The 20,308-nt window shown below is 35.7% G+C and overlaps 1 protein-coding gene across 2 annotated transcripts in view; it reads right to left on the bottom strand.

Annotated features, from left to right (window-relative positions):
- LOC150080547 (AH receptor-interacting protein-like) overlaps positions 1-20,308 on the bottom strand; it is an 84,255-nt gene that overhangs the window by 24,695 nt on the left and 39,252 nt on the right. For both annotated transcript variants that reach the window (XM_090381077.1, XM_090381076.1), the window contains exon 3: positions 11,041-11,212. In XM_090381077.1, coding sequence (XP_090237203.1) covers positions 11,041-11,122 — 82 coding nt within the window. In that variant the 5' untranslated portion in view covers positions 11,123-11,212. The remainder of the gene's footprint in view (positions 1-11,040; positions 11,213-20,308) is intronic.

Here is a 20,308-nt window from a genome sequence, read left to right as displayed (position 1 = left end):
AAATCACAGGAAAACTTGCATGTCCATCTAAGAACAACCAACATTCTACTGTTGGCATTTGTGGCGAGCAGACATGCCTATTACAGCTCTTTGTAGCCACATTAAAGAAGCATAGATAAGAGGGGATTAAAGCAGAATTAGCGAAGCAGAGCAGGATTTCAAAGATTTTTTAGTATATTGTAAAGTTTATTTTAATAAGTTTCCCCCCCATAAAAGTTTGATTTATTTTTATATTATAAATATAATTTGTTGTTATTAATAATTATTAATAATTAGTAAATTTTCATAATGGTTATTACAAGATCTGCCTTGAACACTTCATCAGAGGGTACCATGGCTCATACGGAAAAAGCCAATGGCAATTTCTGGGTGAGTCATGATTTTATCCTTTGCAGAACCTGTGACATATATTCCAAGGTGGACCTAGTGGATAATCCTAGCTCACTTGGAGATTCTTTTCTTTGTCACTGTTGTAAGGAGTGCACTGATCTTAAGTTACAATTTGGTACACTTCTAGAACAATTTGAGTCACTGAAAAACAGGCGCTTGCCCTAGAGAATAATGTAACTGGGAGCTTGCCAGGGACTCAAGACTCTAGCAACCTACCAAGTAATGCACTCCCGATTCGGGCCTCAGAACAGAATAACCAAGTGCAAACTACTCTGGTCCAAAAGGATTTAGTTCTATTAGGAGACTCCACTGTCAGGAAAATGGGAAATATTTTTTGTAATAAGGATAGGTGGACTAGAACCAGGGTATGTCTGCCAGGAGCAACTATTAATGATGTCACCAACAGACTGCCAGATTTTACGTGGGGAAAAGAGAATATTATCACAGTAAGACCCCTGTATCTGTGGGGGATATGTTCCAAGACCTACCGTGGATGGTTGAAACCGCAGATATAAGCAAACATGTGCTGACCCCATACATAACATGATTTTCTTGTACATACATATGATAATAAAGTTTAATTGATAAATTAAACACACAGTAAGACATTAATTAATGTGCCAACATTAATTAAATACAGTAATAATAAAGTACATCAGACTCTCGATTAACCGGGACACTTCAAGACTCCAAATAATAAAAAAATCAAACAGAAATCATAAAATTCAAGTAATAACTAGAATAGATATAAACAGATATTTTGCAAGTCATAAATAAGCGACAAGAACCGGCATTATAAGTCGTCATTGGGAGATTAGTGTACTTATTATCTTGCAACCCCCCACTGTCTTCACACCTACTGCTCAAAAAAAAAAAAAAAAAAAAAAAAGTTTGATTTAGTGCATCGCATCGATTGTTGTGTTCCATCACACTGCAAAAGGACAAATAAATTTTGTTTTGTTATTTATGTCAGGGATGTCGGAATTTTTTTTTTTTTTTTATAGTAACTATTATTTTTTTGTTTATAAATTGTGAAATTGATGGGCAAACACAAGAGTTGTGCTTTCAAATTAAACAAAAACTTGAAATTATTCAAAAGTTTGAAAACAGTGCATCCGTTAAATCTCTAAAGAACCATTATAATGCTGGTAACCAAACCATACATGACATTGTAAAAAATAAAGGGAAGCATCCTATTGGACACACGAGTAGTACATGTTAAGTTTTTTTGTTTTTTTTTTCATGGTTAACCGCAGGTAACTGAATCAGCTGATACGGGGGGGGGGGGGGGGGGCACAACTGTATTCATATCAGGCCTAATGACATTAAGCATACACAACCTGACGATTTGTTAGACAAATGTAGGACCACACTGAAGAAATGTCGCGAGTTAGGTCACAATGTCGACATGTCTGCAATTCTGCCCAGGCACTATAGGAGGGATTATATGCTGAAAGCCTTGTGGATTAACTCAAGACTTGAAGGACTTTTGGGGGGAAATTTCTATCAGCTTGGCCCGCACTTGTAGGTAGAAGGAATCTATTTTGTAGAGACGGGCTCCATTTAAACAATGGTGGTGCAAAAGTGTTTGCCAATATTATTGAGAATACCTTAAAGGTTCAGGGAAGCTGCTAGTTTGGGGAGACAAGGGTAATATAGATATGCATTTATCTGATAGTATTGGTCAAATTAACTCTTGCACATACCTCAAGAGTATTTGTTTGTCATTGCAACAGAACATAGTAGCAAGATGTTCTGAGGGCAAAAGCGTTTCACATGAGCGAGTAGCATATGCCAGCGAAGCAAGCTTAAATAACTTTAGGGGTGTGTCAGGGTAGTTAACTACATAAGAACACAAAGTCTTAATTGTTTATACAGTAATGTTGTCAATAAAATGAGTGAAATTGAAACTGCTGGTTAGGACAAATGATGAGTTTCAGTATGGTATGTATAATGTATTTAGGAAGGACAGGGAAGATAGAAGGGGTAGTGGGGTCATGCTTCTATCAAAAGAAGCCTGAGCGTGACGAAAGCTTTCGCGGATTTAAAACATTTCGCATGCTAGTATAGAATCTGTATGGTGTGAAATAGTTGGAAGCAAAGGTATAATGAGAGTGGGAGTAATCTACAGGCCAGGTGATTATGAAGAGAGCCTCTACATGCAAATAGAATGGGCAAGTAAGCGTGAATGTCTTATTATGGGTGATTTCAATTTGCCTCTAATTGACTGGAGCAAATGGGAAGGAAACTCCTCATGGGGGACAAAATTTTTAAATCAACTAGATGATTGTTATTTGTATCAGCATGTCAGAAAAAGTACTAGAGAAAAAGAATACTCTGGATCAGTGGTGGCCAACAAGTCTATTGCGATCTACCAGTCGATCACGACGAATTTTAAATATATATAAAAAACAGATTGATCAAAATCTAAATATTATTATTATGTGCTCCACTGCATACGCTAATTACAAATCCATTGAATTATGTAACTACTCTTTTCGCCGTACATCCACTAGGCTTGTCTAATGAAAATTCATGCAGTTGGTGGAGAGCATAGTGTATGTGTTGAATTCTTATTTAGCTTACTTAAATTAATAACTGGACAGTACTTATACATTAATTTAATAACCTTTGATTTAAAATGAATACTACGAAAAGAGCAAAATGTATCATTTTCATCAAGAGTGAGAACTAGAATACTGTTTTGTAATGATAAAAGAAAAATGCAGTTGTTTGATTTGCAATGCTTCCGTGGCTATACCCAAAAAAAGGAAATTTATAAAGGCACTTCAATGCACTGATTAGTAGTATTTTTGCATATAAATATCAATTTTTGGCAATGGCTAAGGATCTCAAAGGAAAACAAATCCAATCATTTCGCAAATATGCAAGATCATTTGCAAAAATATCCTGTTTTTGAATTTAATAGTGAGAAATATGTTTCTGAAATTGAGAAAGTTGTGGATGATTTTGAAACCAAATTCAGTGATTTTAAAACAATTGAAGACATTGTCAATATATTTCTTATCCATTTAATGTTGACTTAGATATGAAGCAAACTGCAAAAAAACGCTGAGATTTTTCAAATGGAGAAAATATTACTTGAAAATGAAATTATATTACATTGCGAAACAATGTCTTCCTAAAAGCCAGATTATCAGAAGAAGACACTTTTGAAAATATGTTTGCCGAGAAAAGTACCCAAATGTAAAAAAATGCAGTGAACTTTTAAATTCCTGTTTTGGTTCCACATATCTATGTGAATTGGCCTTTTCGTATTTGAAATAAACAAAGACAAAGAATCGCTCTACTCTTATGGACTTGCATACAGATTTTTTACGGTTGGCCTTATCACGGTATATCCCCGATTTTGAAAGCTTGGCAGATGACATGAAGACACAAACTTCACATAAATTAAAATTTTAAATACGTGTGAATTTAAAATAAGAATTCTGAATTGTATTTAATTTTAAAATTTATAAACATTTTTCAATATGTGTTGATTAACTTTTTAACCATGTGCAATGAAATTCTTGAGATGGTAGATCATGGCACATTTTGAAGAAAAAAAGTAGATCGCATCACAAATTAAGTTGGCCACAACTGCTCTAGATATCATCATCACTCATGAACCAGATGACATAATAGGGCTGACAGTACAGGAACCAGTAGCAGGAAGTGATCACGGAGTTCTATGATCGACGATGAAGAGAGAGAGAGAGAGGTAGCAGTAATTAAAGGCAAAGGAATGGGTTATAATTTCAGGAAAGGAAATTACAATGCCCTTAAGTTGCTACATGGCCTCTATTAACTGGGTAGATATCTCACAAAGAGAAAATACAATTAAATTATGGTATACCTTTAAAACATTAATCACAGAAGTCTTGAATGCTTATATACCATTAAAAAAATACTCCACAAGGAGGATTCCAAGTTGGACGAATAATGAAGTTGCCAAATTACTTGAGCAGAAAAAGATGACATGGAAAAGTTACAGAGCAATAAAAAGTACTGAAGCCTATAACAGCTACAAATTGATCTGTAGTAACGCCACTGAAAAGGTTAGGCTGGCAAAGGCAGATTATAAGAAATTTCTGGCAAAGAGAGCAAAGGGGATAAGGAATTCTTCACATATATAAATGTAAAGAAATGAAGGACAAACCAGATCGGACCCTTATGTAATGGATGTGGGATAGTATTGGATATCCCAGCTGAAGTTGCAGATGAACTCAACAGTTACTTTGCATCGATATTTATGTTTGTTTAGTTTTTTTTTAGGAACATTAGCAACTAAGGCCATATTGCTCCGGGATATGCGGTGGTCATTCCCTGACCTTTCCGCATCCTCCGTATTTGGTGGTGACGGGCTTGAACCCCGGTCTAATCAAGAAGCGTGTGCTATGCACTGCTGCTCCTTCCCACCTGGCTACGGAGGCGCCTCATCGATATTTATAGATGAAAAACCCTTCACGTCAATGAGAAATTCTGGGAGTGAAGTTGAAAAAAATGTAATTAAGGTGGTAGATGACTCTCATCAACCGGTGCAATACCACCACTTTGCTTATTGGAGGCTTGAGTGGTGAAACCCATGTTTAGTCTCTAGAGACTAAACATGGTCAATATCTAGAGACTAGATATATGGAATAAGTTACCTACATGAGTGTAGGTAACTTATTCCATATAGAGGCTGACAGTCTCAGTAACTTATTCCTATATAGAGGCTGACACAGTCTGGAGAAATTTCAAAGGTCAGCTGGATAATTATCTAAGGGAGGAGGGAAATGCATAGGTTGTCCATTTTCCTTTTCTCTTATTAATTTTTATTATTATTATTTTTTTTTAATTTTCTTATTATTATTATTTTATTTTATGTATTTTTTTGTTATTTTATTTTATTATTATTATTTTTTTTTTTTTGTTTGGTGCAGCATAAGGCATAGACCATTGCACCATGTGGCCATTACTAATACTAATAGGGATTCAAACCTCTCCAAACGGGTAATAAGCGGCAAAACAATTATGACACAGAAGCCAGCTTTTAATAAGAAGATTATACGAGTTACCAGTGCAGGCTTGTAAAATAGTCACATCAAATATTCCAGGAGTACTAGTGTGCTATAACAAAGCTACAAGAAACCAGGAAGTCATATGTCTCTTCAAGTTGCTTAGGCAGAATATCAAAATATACATTTACATCTTCAAGCTGGTAAAGCCTGTTAATAATACTGAGAGTATCATCCAGACAAAAGGTGTCTGGCTACCACTGACTAGTATGCTAAGCAGACTATAAACGTATGAACAAATAATGCAGGAATCAAGGTAAGGCACCAACACTCCACAGAGAACAGATTGTGTTTTTGTAGTAGTAGGCAATACTAACAAATGTATGATTTTTGTTATCCTGTACAGCAACAACTTACTTACTAGAAATCTGAAATTACTAAAACAAAGTTTATACTCAAAGGGAAAGTTCTGGATTTTTCTTTCCCTTCCATCTTTCACCTAGTCTGCATGTCATTTGATGATATGATAAACATTATAGTAAACAAATATTTTACCTAATATCCCTCCCATTTAGATGATAAAGCTTTAACAATAGATCTACAGACTGAACTGAACCAATAACAAAACATTACGAGACTGCCTAAATGAGCAACAAATAACCTCACTTTCACTACTTTACCAGCATATTATTGGAGGAGGTTTAACAGTGAATGAGTGAGCCAGATTGGATATATTTTCTCTATGTACAGCATACCTTAAAAAGTTTTGTCACTTTATATTTCATCTCAACTTTTACCTTGAAGAACTCTAAATAGCAACAAAATAAACCAGTTTACTTGCAGGCAAAAAATCAACTCTAATAAAAAGTTTTAAATTCATCTCACAAACACACAGATGCTATCTTACCTCAATAAAATTCTATACATATAACTTTGCAAACTTCATGCACTCTACCTAATTTTACATATATCACTGAATTCCAAAATCAGAAAACACTGATTGGCTGCTAATTACCATGATTTTGCATTAGAGTAAATGGTGTTCTGCAAGCAAGTGGAGTTGGCAAGAATTTAGTAGACTTTCCTTTTCAGCTAGTAAAAAAACGTTATGTTAGTTTACATCACCAAATTTGGGACAGATTCTAGTAGAATTTGTTGGAATAAACTAACCTGACCTTTTATCACTAGTGAAAATGAAAGTCTGTTAAGAAAACTTCTACAAGTGTTCTTGTGGTTTCCACTAACTGAACTTTCCAAGGAACTAGTTTTTACCAGCAGGCACAGTGGTTTCTAATTCTTACTTGTAAGAACTGATAGTAATGGATTTTGAGTTTTAACTGTAATGTATATATTAATTATATATAAGTGTGGTAATGATTGCCTCAGATCACTGTCCAGATGGAGCTAAAATAAAAACTGAAGGGGTATTGAAGCTGAAGAAGAAATTTTTCTGTTTCTCGATCTGTACATTTTTACAGGAACATCGTGGAAGTGTTTTTATTTTAATCAGTCTATAAATTATAAATTTATAACAATGCAAACATAATTTTATAATGGAACTGTATCACACAGTACATAATGTAACTGAAGACAGCATGACATGCAGTGCTGTCATAGAGCCTTTGAAACAGTGTAGCATTATTATACTTGTATTTGATAGTTAATTTCATGGTATTTTTAAATTAAATTTAGACTAAACTCATGTGCCTCTGACTAGAGCAGTGAAGCAAATCGCTCAAAGAAGCTGGAATGCCTCAGTTCGGGTTAACTGTCAACAGTTAGCCCAAACTAAACCTCTTACAAATGTAAGAGGTTTAGTTTGGGTTAACTAAACGGATTTCACTCAAACATTGGACAACATGACATCCTCAATGGCAAAGTGCACTGGTTCCCGCAGAGGTAGCTATTGTTGGTGACTATACTGTGTAAAAAGGATAGGTTAAATAGGACCAAGGAAAGGCTGCGAGAGGAAAAAGACAACAATGTTAGAGAATGGCTATCACCTTTTAAAGACATAAAAGGTGAATGTTATATACATTTATACTAATGATACTAAGAATAGGAGATCTGAGGATTTACTTAACAAGTATAGGCCAATACTAAGAAAAAGCTGCATTAAGATTAAATTTGAAGGTATCTGCAATTTTGCCCAGTCAATCAATTCAGCACTAGGGACTGTGCAAGGTTCTTGGGGTAGAACTAGCATCAGCATTAGTTAAGGCACATGATGCAAGAAAGCAAGCTTATATAGCAACAGCATGAGGGGTGCTGTATAAGCAAGCTTATAATACAGCACCCCTCATTTTGAGTGATATCAATTGGCCATAATTAACTGGAGTAAGTGGGAGGAAAACTCACTATGGGGAAAAAACTGTAAATAAACTAGATGATTATTATTTGTACCAGCATTTTAGAGAAAATACTAAGTTTAGAATTTTCTAGACCTGATCATTACTTCTGAACCAGATCACATCATAGGACTCACAGTATAGGAACCATTGGCAGATAGTGATTACACGCTTGTTAGTTGGAAAATGAAGAAAGATTTTGAAGTAGCTAAAGATAAAGGCAGAGATTTTAATTTCAGGAAAGGGGTCTATGACAGTTTAAAATGCTACATGGCATATTATCAACTAGAAAAACTGGAGATGGAGGGTGAATACATTAGAATTATGGAATAATTTGATAGAAATAGCCACAGAAGCCATGAATGCATAGATGCCATTAATAAAATACAGCATAAAGAGGATGCTGAGATTGATGAATATAGAGCTGTCCTGGCTAATGGAGCAGAAAAAGATGGCATGGAAAAGTCACTGAGCAATGAAAAGTACTAAGCCCACAATGGCTATGAGTTGATCTGCAATAGTAGTACTCAGCCTTTACCATCGTACTCAGCCTTTACCATCCTAACCTTTTCTGTAAAGAAAAGGTTAGGATGGTAAAGGCTGAGTAATTAAGGCCTGAGTTAGGATGGTAAAGGCTGAGTACGAGAAAGCACTGGCTAAGACAACAAAATGCAAAGACAGGAAATATTTCATGTGGGGGAATACAAAATAGAAAATGAATCAGATTGGACCCTTCAGTAATGGGAAAAGCTTAGATAACCCAGCTAATACTGATGATAAACTAAATAGGTACTTCATATTGATCTTTATTAACGAAAGACATTGATGAGGAGATGCTGTGTGAGTGAGGCTGAGAAATATGAAATTTGAACTTTTGAAATTATAGGTAATAGTAAAAACTTTCAAGCACAAAGGCAAGTAAGGCTCTTGGAGTTGATGGAATACAACCAGTAGTTTTGAGGGAGGCAGCAAGAGTGCATTGAACTGTTAACATTAATTATGAGGGCACCATTGGACTCGGGAGAGATTTCTTTGGACTGGAGAAGTACCGATGTATTGCCAATATATAAAAGCAGTTCTAAGAGTGAAATGAAAAACTACAGGCCAGTTGGTGTGACTTCAGTAGTTGGGAAAATCTTGGAGACAATAATTAAGAGAGCATTCTAGGGACAGTTGAATAGAAATGGCATTCTGAAGGATACTCAACATGGTTTTGTTAAGAAAAAATCATGTTTATCTAACTTGGTTAGTTATTTTGACACAGTTACTCATGAGCCAGATGTACAGAATTTCAACATAGTTTATTTTAATTTTAGCAAGGCATTTGACTTAATGCCTCATGAGAGGTTTCTATAAACTGAAACATGTTGAGATCATGGGCAAGATTATAAGATGGACTGCAGGGTAGCTGCAGAGCAGGAAGCAGAGGGCTCCGATTAATGGATATTCTTCAGATTGGTGTAATGTCAGAACTGATGTGGTCAAAGGATGGTTCTTGGAGTTTCTGAATTTCAAAAACACTGATAAGAGGATAGAGAGAACAATATCAAAATTTGCAGATAATATGAAGATTGGAAGAGTAGTTAATGAATGACTAGTGCCAAGCAGCACTCTTTTGGGATGACTTGAAAAGGCTTCAAAGATGGTGGCTTCAGAAAAGTGGCAGCTTTTTTAATGCAGCAAAATGCAAAGTCTTACATTTGGGGAATAGTAACTTCAAAGTAACTCAGACATTTGCTGGGGTTGAATTAAAAACACTAGAGGTACAAAGAGATCCGGAAGTTATGACACAGGTGGATATGAAGTTCTCTGAGCAGTGTAGACAGGTGGCTAGGAAATTCCACAGTCTCCTATCAATGAGTTATCAAACAGTCTGCAAAGATAGAGGAGTCATAATCCCATTGTATGAGCCAATTGTAAGACCACACTTGGAATGCTGTGTCTAAGTATGGAGACTTCACCTAAAAAAAAAAGACACTGAGCATCTTGAAGGGTCCAAAGAGGGGCAATCCATATCTACAAAAGGGTGCCTGCTCTGTGGATTATTGAGCAGCAACCAGGCATCTTAAAGGGGACCTGACTGAAGTCTGTAAAGTTCTGAGAAGGGATAGAAAAATGAATGAAAGCAAAATTTTCACTATTATAAAGGATTCCAGAACTAGGGGCCATAAATTCAAATAATGGGGGAAAAGGTTTACACTGGACTGCAAAAAGTTTTCTATTAGCCAGAAAACTGTTAATTATTTGAATAAGCTACCTTTGCAGGTAGTTGAGGCTGACAGCTTGGAGAAATTCAGTGGTTAATTGGACAGTTACCTACATGAGGAGGGAAGCATATGATTAGTCTTTTATATTTTTTCTTTATATCTTTCTTTATATTTTTATTGTTATCTTTAATTCTTTTATTATTATTATTGTGCTTTATTATTTTTTATTAATTTGTTTATTTATTTTATTTTTGGCTTGTGTGTGTGGTAAAAGACTGCAGCTTCCCTGCACTATGCGGCTAATATTATTACCAAGTTGATTTTGTGGAATCCTTAAGGTTAATAGATGGTGAGTTAAAACAAGCTATTGTGTCTTCCAATTATTATGTTGATAGTCTTCTTTAGGGCACTGAATAAAAACTAATCCTAATATTGATCAAGTCAAAATTACACAGCAGGTAAGTTGTTAAGAATACATCAGGAACATTTATCTTGGGATTCGGAGATTTGAAAATCTAATATTCTGCTTCTGAAACAGGCTGTATGGATGGCAGGCTGCCATATGACCAAATGATACAAGTATAATTCGCAACTGATCTAATATACAGAATACTGGATATTTCTTAATGATGTCCTTATTGGGCACACAAATAAGACCAAATTTTAAATTGTGATAAGGATTTCCTGACAGAAGTGATATGTTACCAAAACAACAATTTGGAATCAAATGTAACTCCTAAAAATTTAACAAAATCATAGCTATTTATAACAGCACCATCGACAGAATTCAAAATTGGTATGAGATGATGTGAAAGAGAAAATCTTATATATTTAGTTCTCCTTGAAAATTCTGAGATTAAATCTATCTAAATAGAAAATAATGTTTTGTGCATTTTAGAGGACTCCTCAGTATGCCTAAAATTATTTCCAGATTCACTATAAGGTACATTAACAAGTATATTAGACCTTTTTAAGGCGACAATCTGTAGACGATAATAAACAATTATTTAATTAAAAATAAACAAGCATAATATTAAAATAAATAACTTTTCATCATATTAAGCCTAATCAAATCTTATTATAATACCATACCAAATATGAATTGTAGATCACAAGGCTCTTTCATCAACTGATCCAAGTCACTATGTCCAAGCCCATCTTGAAGTGCCATCATCCCACAACAGTGGGATTTTTGCTCATGTTTGCTAAGCGGATCTGCAAACTGACGATAACTCTTGGACACCAGAGGATATGCATCAACCAGCTAAAATTATAAATCAAAATCAAATTTTAATATCAATTTTAAAAAAGAAAATGAAAGAAATTACAACTTTCAATAAATTATTACTGGATTCATGACAAATAACTGTGGAGTTAATATGAAGAACATATAAATATTTTACAAGTTCAAATTAGGGCACTCTTCACAAAGAGCAAAATACAGTAATCTCTCAATTTGCCTGGTTTTTTACTGCACAGTTTTGCTGTTGTGTGGTCAGGTATTTACTACTGAAATTTTAGATTGCGTGCCGAGTTTTGCTACCTGCACGATTTTTGTTTACAAAGCTTCAAAAATAGGAATGAAGAGCAGATTTTGAAAATTTATTTAAGTTTTTTACATGATTGAAGATTTCATTGAAGGAGGAACACATTTCACCATAATAACATAAAATCCCACAGGATTCCAGCTATCGGTATTATTGCAAATGCAATAAGATCGAGTTTACTACCTGTTTATAATATATTGCACTAACAGAAAAGACCAATAAACCAGTAAGTGCAAATTGTTTTTATTGTTTTATGGTTGTGACCTCCAGAAATGTGCTTTAGAAAAATATCACAAAGGTGTTCAAAACTGATTCTTATAACCAAACATAGCAATAAACGGTGGTGTGTTTGTCTGGTTATTTTTGAAACAACTTCCTCATTTGGGAACACCCTTCCCCTTCATCAGTTATCCTACATTAGCTGTTCAGACAGAATCTTTTTCTAGTTCGTGCAACGTAAAGTGTTTTAATTGATAAGCATTGCTTTTGCTGATTTAATATTTCTTGTCTATGTAAAGAGTGTGTTTAATTAGTGCCTAAAATGAAGAAAGCTACAACAAAAAAATTTTTAATTTAGAGGAAAAATTAAAAATCATTAAGGAGTTAGAAAATAGCAAAAGGCTGCAACATTGGCCAAGAAATACAGTATTTCTTGAATTTGCTATAGTGAGAAATACAGTACTACTTGAATTTCCTATAGTGAGCCACTAAAAGATAGGTCTGATAAAATAAAATCTTTGCCTATTCTGAAACTGGACACAAACTTTTCAACATGAGTCATTTTTGAAGACTGGCTACGATCAAATGATGTTAAAAATTTTAACAATTAAAGCATTCAATTTAAAGCATCTTAGCAGGTGAGAGAATATTTTCTTACTTCACTTGAACACAAGAGTTCAAGGGACTCAGCAACCATGGATCAAATAAGCTGCTTCATGCTTATGGCATGAGAGTGAAATAAATAGCAATTTAGTAAAATTATGTCAGGTAGTATCCATTATATTAATATTTTGTAAAATCAAATTCATGATCTAAAGTGAAGGCATGATAGGACTATTCTAAGGCCCCCCCCCCAGATGATCTGAGGTGAAGGAATTTAGCTTTAATCTTTACCCTAAAATACATCTATCCTTGATACAAAGGACTACATTGTGTGCAAAAAACACTACAAATCACATCATGTCTCTGAAATTTATTCTGGTCAATGAAAAAGATAGTGATTTAAATACCGCTTATGTTTAAACAGAGGTTTAGCAATAATTTTATAGTCAGTGTTTATAAATAAGTGGATAAGGGTGCTATATCACTGGTCTATATGGAATGGAAATAAGACATTTTGAATATATATATAGTTTTCATTGCTAGAAGTGGGAGATAAAAGGAGCTTGATTTGTTTTTGAACAGCAGAGATTTCATTAACTGGATAACCTCTTTGCCAATTTCTTTGAAATTGGCAAAGAGGTTATCATTGGCACTCAGACTGCATTAAATAAATTAAAATTTATTTAATGCAGTCTGAGTGGTACAATATTTATATTTGGAAATAAAATAGATTTTTTTATATACAAAAGACCAGTTGCTATTACAGTGCAAAATACACTAGTATTTGCAGTATAAAATATATTTTAAAAACTAGTATTGTTCTAGCTACTCTGGTAAGGATCAGACTTAAAAAATTAAAAAATTTTTTAAAGTCTGATCCAAGATAAATTTTAAATCTGGATGGACATTCTTTACTATTTCCATAACCATGGTTTCCATAAACATGGTTTTCCATAAACATGGTTTGTGAATTCATGATGTAAATTATATCATCCAGATATCATTCATATTAGGAAATCTCTGGAATAAAAGAATTTAAATAAATTTCAACTTCAGCAAGATATAATATTCAGGCCCACAAGCAGTCTACAACATAATTAGCATCAACTAAAAATTCACTAGTTCAAGTATACACTTTGCCAGAAGTTTAGTTCTGGAAGTTAAAAGCCTATCATTCCTAAGAAGTGACTAGAGGATATCAATAGTAAAAGACGTGTATACTAGTATAAACAGAAGTGGCACCTAATGAAAATAACCTGTCATCTTTTTTAAAGTACTTATTTTTTGCACTACTAAATAAACATTCTACATTTCTTATGATATAGTTGATAGTGTCAGAATACAGTTTAATAATCCTGTAAATACATGTGGCTAGTGATGAAAACATCCAATTCCTATAAGAAACAGGTCTAATTGGAAGTTTCAACTGTTCAAACAGTGTATGAATATCATATGTTCTGGCTTTAATACCCTTAAGTTAGACCATGATTATGTAATCATTCTTGCAGAAACCAATAAACTTAAACATTACATTTATTTACTATGGTGCAATCAGGCACAACCTCCTTATCAGGCACAATCACAGTGTCACATTTATTGGCACACCATATTGTGATATAACATGCTGATAGAGGAGACATTGTGGTTGTGTTTTGTCGACACATTGTATTATAATAGGAGAATTTTTCTGAAGGAGGAAAGAGCACAGTGAAAGAGATAAAAAGGAACAAAAATTCACAAGAAAGCAAGCTTATGAAGTATCAGCCAAAAAAAAAAAAAAAACCCTGTATATCCCCTCAAAAATCTGTCTGGTTTTTAATTGAACTTTTTTTTAAACTAACCACTTCCACAACAACAGATTAAAGTTTGTTCCAACAATAAACCACCTGCTGGCTGAAGGCAAACTTCCACACATTTATCCTGCAACTATCCTTCCTCAATTTGAATTGATGCCAACCCATGTGTGTAGTATAAGCAAGAGAAGAATGCCATCAGAATTAACCATGCTCAATCCATTCAGAACCTTAAACATCTAAATCAGATCATCTTTCAGGTACCTAAGTCTCCAGACGTTGGAATTTGGAGAACTCCAGCCTTTCTTGGAAAGACCACCCTTTTGTTCCCATCACCAATCTTGTTGCCCTTCTCTGCACCTGTTTGGGCAAACCCACATCCTTCTTAATTTTAGACCTCTGGTCCTGTATGCAGTACTCAAAATGTGGCCTAACAATTGCATATCTAATTGCATATTCATATCTAACTACACAATTACCCAGGTCTTTTTCACTTTCCACTACTCCAAGTGTAGTACCACACGGTACATTAATCTGGAATTACTGCTAACAATATGCAGTACCTTGCATTTGTCAATGTTAAACTTCAACTGCCATTTCTCAGCTTATCTGCTAATTTTTTTCTAAATCTTGTTGCTGTAGCATACCTTGATTACTATCAATACCACCCTGCTAATCTTTGTATTGTCTGCAAACTTAAACATTAAGCCTGATATACCTTCATCAATATCGTTAATAAATATCGAAAACAACAATGGGCCCAGCACTGAACCCTGGGGGACTCCACTAATAACATTAGTTCATGAGAAGCAGTGCCCATTGATAACCACTCTTTGTCTTCTCCTACTCTGATCCCTTTATCCATACCAGTAACTTGCACTTAATGCCACACTGCTCCATTTTCTGTGCAACAGTATAAAAAGCTTTCCCGAAATTCAAGTATATGATGTGAAAATTATTTTTTGCATCTAGTTGCTTTGTTACAGCATTAATAAATCCATGCTATGACTGCAGTATAACTGCATTCCTGTTTAGAAGGTCCTGCGATACTTTAACCAGTGACTCCATTATTTTCCCTGAACAGAAGTTAAGCTAACAGGTCTGTAACTATTCATGTCACCTTTTGATCTCCTTTATGAATTGGGGATACATTTGCACATCTCCAGTCCATAGGACCTCTCCTGAATTCAAAGATGCTCTCATAATTATGGCTATACATTTGCTTCCTCCCTTAATATAACTGGACAGATCCCATCCAACCCAAGTTCCTTTTTATGTTTATCTTCAACAGCATCTCCTCCACTTTCCTCTCATTTATCACAAAATCATTTAGCTCTCTGTTAGAGTTTGATAAACTTCTGGCATGCTCTTTCCCAAAGAATTCTTCATCCATGAATGTAGATATATAAAATACCTATTCAGTTTGTCAGTAACCTGAGCAAGATCAACAGTTAAAATTGATATCAAGTGGACCAATGTGTTTCAACCCTTTCCTTCTACTCATAATAAGTAAAGAAGTCTTTGCATTCTTTGCCAGTGATGTCTTGTAATTTACCTCAGCTTGCCTAACTTCTTTTATGACTTGATTAGACTAGTTTTATCTACCATAGGCTTCTGTATCAATGGATAATTTATATGCATCCCATGTTTTTCTTTTCAGCCATGAGTCTCAATTAGTTCAGCTGATATCCACTTAGGTCTAAGCAATGAAGAGTATTTCTTAGTTATTATGAAAAGCCTAATAGCTTCTATGATTACTTGCCTGAATGCTTCCCATTTAGAAGTTGTTATTGGTAACATCATCAGTTGGGCCTATGATATAATTTAAAAACTATAGAGACCACTGTAGTCACCATTACAAAAGCCCCTCCCTTTTTCCCTTGACAGCAGTTGTCTTTAAGTAAATCCTTTATAACAGAAGAGATAACAGAAGAGGAGAAAAGGCAGTATGTACTGGAACTTAAGAACAAGTTTGAGCTTCTGCAGACTGCTGAGGACCAAGATATCGACGAGGAATATTACAACTTTTTGAAAGTGATAAAGCCCAAGAAACCTATAGGGAAAAAGAAATCCAAAGAAGAAAAAATTAGTCAAGAAACACTTGTCATGATGAACCGAAGACGACAAATGAAAAGCAAGAAAAACACTGACAGGGAGAAAATTAAGTATACTGAGTTATGCAAAGCCATTAGAAAGAGACTCAGAGAGGACATAAGAAGATTTAACACAAGAAAAGTAGAACAAGCATTAAGGGAAAACAAAGGATTTAAATCAGCAGCCATGAGCAGTAATACAGAAAGACAAATGATACTGAAACTGAAGAATAGCGATGGTGTACTTATAAACAGCAGAGAAGGCATAATTCAAATAGCAGAAGACTACTATAGAGAATTATACAAGGAGCAGGGGAATGATGCCAGCAGTGGGGAAGATGGATTGCAAAGTAGTAACACATACGACATACCCAATATTCTTCCTGATGAGGTAGAACATGCATTGAAGAAAATGAAGAATCAGAAAGCCCCGGGGGAAGATGAAGTTACTGTAGAGTTGTTAAAATTGGGAGGAAGAGACATAACACAAAAACTGGCAAGGCTCTTCACAAAGTGCATTAGAAAAGGTGTGACGCCTAAGCAGTGGAATAATGCAATCATAGTTTTGCTGCATAAGAAAGGAGATAAATCAGAAATTGGAAATTATAGACCAATTAGCTTGTTATCCCACATCTACAAGTTGTTCACAAGGGTCATTACTAACAGATTAGAAAGAATACTGGATGAGAATCAACCGAAAGAGCAAGCTGGCTTTAGGACAGGATTCTCAACTATGGATCACCTTCATGTAATATCACAGGTAATGAAGAAAGCAAATGAATATAAAACACCATTATGCCTGGCATTTGTGGATTATGAAAAGGCATTTGACTCCATACAGCATAAGGCAATGTTTCGGGCACTGGAAAGACAAGGCATTGATACCCCATATATTATGATTTTGAAGAAAATATACGAGAGTGCTACCTCCTTTATTAGACTAGACAAAGACAGTAGGAAATTTAAAATTGAGAAAGGAGTTCGACAAGGAAACACAATATCTCCGAAGCTGTTTACTGCTGCCCTTGAGGAAGCTTTCAGAAGATTAGACTGGTCGCAGAAAGGAGTCAATGTGAACGGAGAGTACCTAAACCATTTGCGATTTGCAGATGACATTGTGGTCATAAGCCATGATCCCAAAGAATTAGAGGAAAATCTTAATCAGTTATGCACAGCTAGTAAGGATTTTGGACTAAAGATGAATATGGCTAAAACAAAAGTAATGATGAACAAGTATGCCACAGAAAGGGAAATAATGATTGAAGGAGCAGTAATTGAAAAGGTGGAGTCATATACTTATCTGGGACAAGTTATTAGCTGTAATAATGATAAATGGCTGGAAGTCAAGAGAAGAATAAATTTTGGATGGATAGCATTCAGGAAATATAGTCACATACTGAAGAGCAATATCCCAGTTTGTCTGAAACGTAAAATAATGGACCAATGTATACTCCCCACCATGACTTATGGAAGTGAAACTTGGGCACTCACCAAAAGAATGGAAGAGAAGCTGAGAACCACACAGCGAAGAATGGAACGAATCATATTGGGAATAAGACTGTTAGATAAGAAGAGAAACACATGGATTAGGCAACAAACTCAAGTAAAGGACATTCTTATCAAAACTAAAGAACTAAAATGGTCTTGGGCAGGACACATAGCTCGAAGACATGATGACAGATGGACTAAGAAAATAACAGAATGGTATCCAAGAGGAGCTAGAAGAAAACCTGGAAGACAAAGGCGGAGATGGATAGATGAAATTCATGAGTTTGTGGGTAGTAAATGGATGTCCAGTGCTCAAAACAGAAGCAACTGGAAAGTTGCTGGAGAGGCCTTCATCCTGCAGTGGATTGAAAATGGCTGATGATGATGATGATGATGAAATCCTTTATCAGTACACTGTGATCACTACCACCACTCAGTAGGTCTTTTAACTGCAGATTCTTAATGCATGAAGATTCACTACTGATAATCAAATCAAGAATACTGCTTTCTTTTGTTACTTCTCTAATATGCTGCTGTAGAAAACAGAAATACAATAAATCCTTCCTACAATAAATCAATTGGGTCCTTGAAGTTGTCACAGACATTCTCTCAGATATGCCAGACAAGCTGTTCTTGCTACCTGGGAGTCTAAAACGCTGATGGAACCGATATTCGGGTGACACTCAAGTCAAAGTGGACCCAATTTCGGCGAAGTCCAGATGGTCTATGACAGCCAAATCCTCTGCTTGCACCTTCATGATGGTGGGACTGTTAGTAATCCCTGGTATAACCTTCATGCACAAGTACATGGTGGGTGACCACCCAGGTGTGAACCAATGTAAGCAGGGGTTGAGGTGTGGCGCCCACACCACATGGAGGAACACCGCCCCTCTAGGTTACCAGGCAGTACTAGGTGGTAGATGACTCTCATCAACCGGTGAAATACCACCACTTTGCTTATTGAAGGCTTGAAGTGGTGGAACCCATGTTTAGTCTCTAGAGCTAAGTTCCGGCCAACCCTTCCCTGTCTCTTCCATCATGCAGTATGATTGATGATTTTTGAGGTTATGATGAATGTCGTGGCGAGATCCAATATTCCTTACATTTCGAGGGTACGGCTCTAAAACGGTGTTCGCAGGCCGGCCGCTAGTTAGTACACCGGACTGAACCTACTGGTAACTCTCTAGGAAGCTTCCGGATCAGCTAGTGTATAATCTTGCTACCTCTACTCTGCCAGATGGTGACTGGAGGGAGTCCGAGTAGTGTGTATGCGGGGAGCATTGTCGAGGCCACGTTATGTCAAGGATCTGCGTATATTCTTACCACATGTACGCCATATCCAAAAATTTCATTACTTCATACAGCATGTCCTACCCACTTTTTCTTACTATTGAATACACCATGAATTGTCAAAATAAGAGAGCAAGCTTATCTGCGAAAAGATCTAAACCTCCCAAGGACTTCCTAATTCATTTCACAAATATACGTGGTCTCAATTCTAATCTCAACGATGTCCATATCCACTTGCAGTCTTCCAAACCCCATGTACTTTTTCTGATTGAATCTCAGTTATCCGTTGATTCAACTACTGCTCATCTCAGATGTCCAAATTATTTGCTGTATGATTCCTTTCGCCTCAAAGGTGGTACTTGTGCATATGTCCGTTCTGATATTCCCTGTCAGAGACTTGGCAATTTGGAATCTCCTCTCTTTGATCTTCTCTGGCTTAAAATCTCTCTACCTCATTGTGTAAAATTCATCTGTTGTCTCTACCGTTCTCCCAACTCCACTAATCACTTGGAGCTCTTTGACTTCCTCTCTTTGCAACTTGACTTTCTCCAGTCCAACTTTCCTAACAGTGAGGTAATTTTCCTTGGTGATTTTAACGTTCACAACTCCAGCTGGCTTCCGTTTTCTAGTCACACCGACCCAGCAGGTCAAGATGCTGAGGCTTTTGCAATTACTAATGACCTAGCACAGATTGTTCATTTACCTACAAGAATACCGGACAATCCTAATCATACAGCCAATACGCTTGATCTTTTTCTCACAAACAACCCTTCTAAGTACAAGGTTGAAGTGAGAGGTCCTTTAGGCACTTCAGATCACAACTTGGTGATTGCCTCTTCTCCAATGGAACCTTTATCTCATGGCTATTCCCAACCTCGTATTGTTTGGCATTACAAGAATGCAAAATGGGATGACCTGCGAGACTTCTTTTCTTCTTTTCCTTGGTCTGATTACTGTTTCAAAACTTCTGATGTCAACGTTTGCTCAGATCGTGTCAGTGAAATTATTCTTGCAGGAATGGAATCCTTTATCCCACACTCCACTTTAAAATCTCGTCCTTTATCTAAACCTTGGTTTTCTAATAAATGTGCTAAGGCTGTCCAAGAGAAGAACGTTGCATATCGTAATTGGCTTGTTTCTAATTCTTCAGTTTCATTTTCTGCCTACACCAAAGCTCGCAACAATTGTAAAGCAGTTATTAATCAGTCCAAACTAGAGTTTGAACAGGCTAAGAGTAGAAAACTTGCTTCTTGCCCTAATGGTAGCCGAGCATTCTGGTCTCTTGCCAAAGCTATTGGCCGCAACTTTTGCCCATCTCTGCTCCCAC

The sequence above is a fragment of the Mastigoproctus giganteus genome, chromosome 9 (genome assembly GCF_048544385.1).
Source record: "Mastigoproctus giganteus isolate SK-2022 chromosome 9, ASM4854438v1, whole genome shotgun sequence".
Lineage (NCBI taxonomy): Eukaryota > Metazoa > Arthropoda > Arachnida > Uropygi > Thelyphonidae > Mastigoproctus > Mastigoproctus giganteus.
This window is presented reverse-complemented; position numbering and strand designations above follow the sequence as displayed.